Here is a 6,228-nt window from a genome sequence, read left to right on the forward strand (position 1 = left end):
AGCTCTCTCCATATGCAGAAGCACCCCATTACTGGCCGCTTCTCTGGTAACATCCTGATCCCCAGCAAAGGCTGAAATTACCGGGTAGTTATTTTGCATTAGACTTACCTGGAAAGGAAAAGAAAGGATAAAAGAGCGTCATTTATCTGTCAGGAAATTGTTAAGGCTGGACCATCCTATAAATCAGCTTAATCGCCTATTTCACGTTTGGTTATAGGGTTATCAGAGGACATTTGCTGTATCTATTCTTGTATCGCCCACCCATCCCCCATCAATATGCACCCATACCCATGTCCTCATTCTACATCACAAATAATAATGATAGAAGATTAGTTGTCATTCCTTCATCATTGTACTAGGTAGCCCACTATAAGCGGGTGGGGGTCAGAAAGTAAAGTATGAAGTCACTTACCTGTATAGTCTGTCTGTTGTACACTTTGACTACGTGAAAACTGAAGCTATAGATTCCTTTTCTTGGCGCTACAAATGCACTGGATGCAAGGTCAAAATGGTTCCCAATATTTACTAGCACCTAGAAAAAGGTGAAGACTTAAGTTGTAAATCACGCTAGTACTCCATAGTGTGAAGTGGCAACAGAGTGACAGCATCTAACGTCTTCATAAATCACACTTGGTGTGTGAAGGCTACTCATGGAGTTTGTGTATCTCCAGAAGTCAATCAATCTCCTGGTCTACAGTAAAGTGGAAAGCCAAGGTGAGGCAAGAGACTGGCAATATATTATACGAACAGTTGCTACAATACAGGTATAAATATAGGGGGTGATAAATGGCAGGATCAGAACAAGGGGGAATCTTTCAGCAGTTACAATAGATCAATGCCCATGCTAATAAATACTTAGTATTTTTGCGTTTTCAGGATCCCTGTTCTCTATCTGTCGGGACTTCTACTATCTTACAAAGAGACATACAATCAATATGTCCATATCCTTAGGCTTATGATAGCTGCTGAGCTTATAAAGTTGTTTCTTTTTACAAATTCCTTATTTGACATATCCCATAAAGATATTGGAGGCTGAAAGCACTCATTACTTTACAGGAAGCATATACACGTTACTGGATTAACATACGTGGATACGTGGATATATAGGTTGAGCCTAGGTGCATCAGATTAAATATTTCTGATGCGATGGATCCACTATAGTTATGAATCTGTGTATTGAATTAATTTGGTACAATAGAAAAAATATTATTAAGAAAGGGGGCAGAACCCATATCAATATGGAAATGTATAGTACAGCAGGCTGAGTACACATTGTAAGAATAAACGTTATACATTGTCATATATGTCTGAATACAGGGTAGGCAGCATTAACGCGGAAGTATAGTATTGGAAGGGTGATGTCTGGCAATGTGACAACTCACATACATAATACATACATAATACATTCACTGTCCTGGTTTCCCATATATATATATATATATATATATATATATATATATATATATATATATATATATATATATCTTAGACGTAGGTGGTTCAGGCTCCCAGTTTCTCATCTAGTCCCTGCTTTCTCAAGCAAAAGTTCATTGGGAATAGTACACACGTATTTTAAAAGACACATTGTTGGAGGACAAGGAAACTTTATGAAAGTGATAAGTGAATCATCAAGGTAGCAGGCAGCTAGGTAGCCAGTCATGGCTGTGTGCACTTCTCCAGCTACAGTGTGTGTGACTGGAGCTCTGCGCTCCGCTCTCATCTCCTGGACAGCACCTGGTCTGCCAGGCACCATTACATTTTATTGCAGAAGCCCACTCAATGGGGCAGGCGTGTATTAATGCCCAGGTACACGCATCTCATCTGCTGTGCTAATAGGTTGTGGGTCTGGCCACAACTAATGTGTATGTGTCTCTATAAATGCCATATCTACATCATTGCTATATAAGATGTCAGAATAGCAAATATACCTGATCGAAATAGATAGTCATGGTGCGGTTACTCATCTCAGAGGGCTCATGGTTGGTGTTCCTAATTGCAGAAAAAGCCACTTTGGCGCTTCCAGAACGCACTGATATACCCAAAGACGATGTAATTGCTCCATCAGAAGACGGGTTGGAATCACAGACCACCAGGCACTTGCCTTCAAGCACTATGGGCTCTGTGTCATTCTGAGCCTGGACTGTAGGTGGCGTTAGCAGCATCAGTACCATGGACAGCAGCACTTTAGCAACTCTCTTGAAGCTTTGCTCCCACTTCAAAGGCTTCAGCGCAGCTCTTCTCTCTCCTGCAGCATTACCCCATAGATCCATCCTGCCACAGCACTTTGCTGGCAGCCTGTCTCTCCAGAAGATGCTCTCTTGCTCTCTGGCGTTCTCAATTTGCCTATAGTCCCCTGCTAGTTCGGGTGTTCAGTTTGCTTGTTGTGCTGAACCTTTAAATAAAAAGGAAATTTAAAATTCAGAAAACTTGCCCTGTTACCTTTTCAGCTGGATCATACACAGGTATAAGAGGTTACTACTGTGCATCAATACTATCACTTGTCATGTGAAATATACTCTAGCAGGCAACACTATATTCTATATCAGACATCCTAGATCCATGGTACGTGGCAGCACCTTTCATGAGCTTTAAGGATCTGATAAGAGTTTCTCCCAAGCTCTGACTATATAAAACCGACCCTGATGATGAATGCATCCATGACCCAGACCTTCTCAAGCTGATAAACTTTGCAGCACTTCGCTTTCGTGACCTGATTTAAAGGCCAGTTACAGTAAGTTTGCTGTCTACGACCAGGAAGGAAAATCAATAACTCCAAATAATCGCTGTCAAAAACTAAAACAGATCAATTCCACCTTAAGAAGCCTCTTCTCTGAAGCTTCAAGAAAGCTGGCTAGCTACAGGGAAACCTTAATAAGTAGCATTGTGAACTTTAGGTTTGTCTGCAGAGCTCCCAGATTGAGAGCTCTACATTTGCCCAGCAAATAAAGAAGAAATAAGAGAGTTACCTGGAAGGTCCATTGTGTAACAGTAGCAACCAGGCTGGCTTCTTGCTCGCCTATGAAGTTGTATTGCTTAGACACAACGAGCTGGGGTTGTGCTGGCAAACACACAGGAAAACAGGAGTCGCCTCATTCTCGCCCGCCCATAGCTAATAGTCTCTATCTCCCTCCTCTCTCCCTCTCTCTCTCTCTCTCTCTCTCTCTCTCTCTCTCTCTCTCTCTCTCTCTCTCTCTCTCCCTCTCTATCTTCTTCTCCCTCCCTTGACTTACTTTACATAGCTGTCATTTCCTCTCCCACTCTTTTCCCCTCATTGCAGGAGTTCATGCCTTATTTTGCTCCCTTGCACATAGAATCCTCCTCACATTCGCCTGGTCACTTATTATTATCTATAAAGTAATCACCAGGGGCAATCCATTAGCTTGCAGAGACAATTTTACAGGAGACACATAGTCACTGTGGTATATACTGTACAGCACACAGACAAGGATCAATAATGATTCAGAAAGCACAAACTATATTGTATAACCACACAGCAATAGAAGGTTGTTTGACCCTATCAGTGATCAAGTAAGAGGTCGTGGCAATTATAGACGAGGAATATCAGTGCAATAGACATGTCCTCTCTTTTCTGCTTTGGCACAGTATAACAAATGCTGAATATGAAACTGTTATCTCTCAAGCACAATGCTTCATTGTTCGTGTTGGCAAATGACTTATTTATCAAGACTATCGAACCTTCTGTTACTTCCTAATTAAATGGAAAAGCTGGGTAAGGAGTCGGTCATTGACGGTTTAGTGGCGACATCTAGTGTTAGAAAGTGGTAAGTGGCGTCTAATATGCCTCTTGGTGTTTGTGTGGGGCAGATATAATCCTTAATTAAGTCTTTTCCCCAATGCGAGCAGAGCCTATAGCTTCATGGCTGCCATTATGATGTATGTTGCAGTCAGTCCTATCATCAGTTTTAACTGTCTGCAGCTCTCACCTACCACAGCGGGATGGATCATTGCCCTGTGCTAAATGAGTTTGAGCGTATAATGTCCTTAAGTATTTAAGAGCTAGGAAAAACAAACCTAGGAGATGCTGTTAGAGTCCTTGAATAAACACAGCAGCAGTCATATTCCGAGAATCCTCTGCACATTTATTAGCTAGTGCAGACCTAGCCAAACAGGCAGGAATAGGAGACATCACAGAAGATCTAGAGGTGACACAGACACAGAGATTTGCCCATGATCTGAAGAACATTTCCTTCTGAACCTTTATTTTTAAGCCATGAAAGATGTTTCCTGTTATTGTAACTATTAATGGAAAACAGATCTGCATTTAGATTTAACTCTTCAGTGAAAAGGGGAACACTGTGATTATACTGGAAAAGATGTCTGCAGGTAGATACCATTTTCCAACCAACACAAAGGATGTGTCCCTTTATCCTTGTGACCAATACACAGACTTGTGGTCCCTTCTGATAATAAATACTTAGTTATTTTTTTTTTTTATTAATAATGTAGCTATTTATTGTTGTATTTCTTTGTATTTCATTTGTTATTCAATTGTTTTATTAAATCAATAACCAGGTTTTGAAGTTTTTAGGGCCCTAAAATGTTGCTTAAAAAGAAAGCTGATACATTAGTTTTTTTCTAGTATTATGTGTTTAGGGCCCCACACTTCTTATGTGAGGATGCTAAATAAGACATGAAAGCTTTCAGTCTGATGCAAGCTACTGTGAGATTTTATGGAGGGAGTCTTCACAACATCCCTAATCTATGTGCTACATTGTATTTAGTTTCTTCTTTACTTGGTTTATTTAATCCCTAATCAGGTGTTGAGGTTTTTAGGGCCCTAAATTGTTCATTAAGAAGAAAGATGATAAATGAGTTTCCTTCAGTACTGTGTGTACCGCACCACACATCTTATGTGATGAGGCTTAATATGAAATAAAAGCTCTCAGTCACTCTGATGCAACTTACAGTGACATTTTATGGATAGATTCTTCATGACATTCCTACCTTATGTGTGGCACTTTGAAGGAGAACATTTACAATAAATCGGATTCCGCCATGCATAGGCGGATCACCACTTATTACTCTGACCAGTTCTAGTTGGTTTGGTCAGCTGAATTTTGGACCCTTTGATACTAAATATTTGCCATTGTAAATTTGTCTTGCATTGGATTCACTCACCTTTAAAGGGATGCTCATTATCTTAACTAATATAGTTATACTTGTACGACTTGTCAACTAAAATATTTTTGCATACACACAATCCTTTTGCAAACTTGCCTCCTTCTCTTGATATGCCTCCTCTTTCTCTCTCATTGTTAACAGCTTGTTGTCTAGGTTACTAACCACCACTCTGCTCTAAAAGCAATATATATATATATATATATATATATATATATATATAATTTAGATGGTACAATATATAAGTATGTATACTGTAGCTATGTATATGCCCGCCAGACAACTGCTTTTAGAGCAGAGTGGTGGTTGGTAACCGATACAATGAGCTGTTAACAATGGGTGGGAAGGAAAAGCATATCAAGTATGCTAAATGAATGTATTTGCAAAAATATTTAACTTGACGAGCCCTGGTTCAATTATATTAGTTGAGATGGGAATATCCCTTTAATTACAATCTACTGTAGCTACTTATGCAATACATTGTATTTACTTTGTTCTAACAGTGTAAGTGTATTTAATTCCTAGCCAGGTGTTAAGGTTTTCAAGGCCTCACATGTGGATTAAATAGAATATACACCAGTTTACTTTAGTATTGTGTATATACTGAACCGCACATCTTCTTTGATGATGCTAAAGAAGAGATGAAAGGTTTCAGTCACTCTTCTGATGCAACATACAGTGACATTTTATGGATAGATTCTTCATGACATTCCTACCTCATATGGGACACTTTGAAAAAGAGCACATTGAAAACATTTACAATAAATCCGATTAAGTCATGCATAGCTGGATGAGATGTCAACTTGGTTTTATTATAGTATGTACCTGTGTGATGATATTTCAGTGGCCTCTTGACAATTGGTTTTCATGGAAACCTCCTATAGGATTCCCTGGGGGATTTTTGATGTGATCACACAGACATGTTTCATGGATGGGTAATGTCTAACTCGGCATCAATTTGCATGGATTAATGGTTTCTAAAGAAAACATCTTGAAGTAGATGTAGCAAGGCGATTTTGCAAGGAAAACTAGAACCAAATAAGGCGTATTCCTTGGTGTATTTGTGCATCAGTGCATCTAGATATTTTA

At 39.4% G+C, this 6,228-nt stretch overlaps 1 protein-coding gene across 1 annotated transcript in view; it reads right to left on the reverse strand.

Annotated features, from left to right (window-relative positions):
* The window catches only part of CBLN2 (cerebellin 2 precursor), a 3,539-nt gene extending 495 nt beyond the window's left edge, over positions 1-3,044 (reverse strand). Inside the window, exons 1-4 of the mRNA XM_069960126.1 lie at positions 2,967-3,044; positions 1,929-2,392; positions 413-532; positions 1-108 (exon numbers count right to left, since the gene is read on the reverse strand). The exon at positions 1-108 is cut by the window's left edge and continues 495 nt beyond it. Of these exons, the coding sequence (XP_069816227.1) occupies positions 1-108; positions 413-532; positions 1,929-2,270 (570 nt within the window). The 5' untranslated portion in view covers positions 2,271-2,392; positions 2,967-3,044. The remainder of the gene's footprint in view (positions 109-412; positions 533-1,928; positions 2,393-2,966) is intronic.
* Positions 3,045-6,228: the final 3,184 nt, after the last annotated feature.

Source organism: Dendropsophus ebraccatus, chromosome 2 (assembly GCF_027789765.1).
Source record: "Dendropsophus ebraccatus isolate aDenEbr1 chromosome 2, aDenEbr1.pat, whole genome shotgun sequence".
Taxonomy (NCBI): Eukaryota; Metazoa; Chordata; class Amphibia; order Anura; family Hylidae; genus Dendropsophus; species Dendropsophus ebraccatus.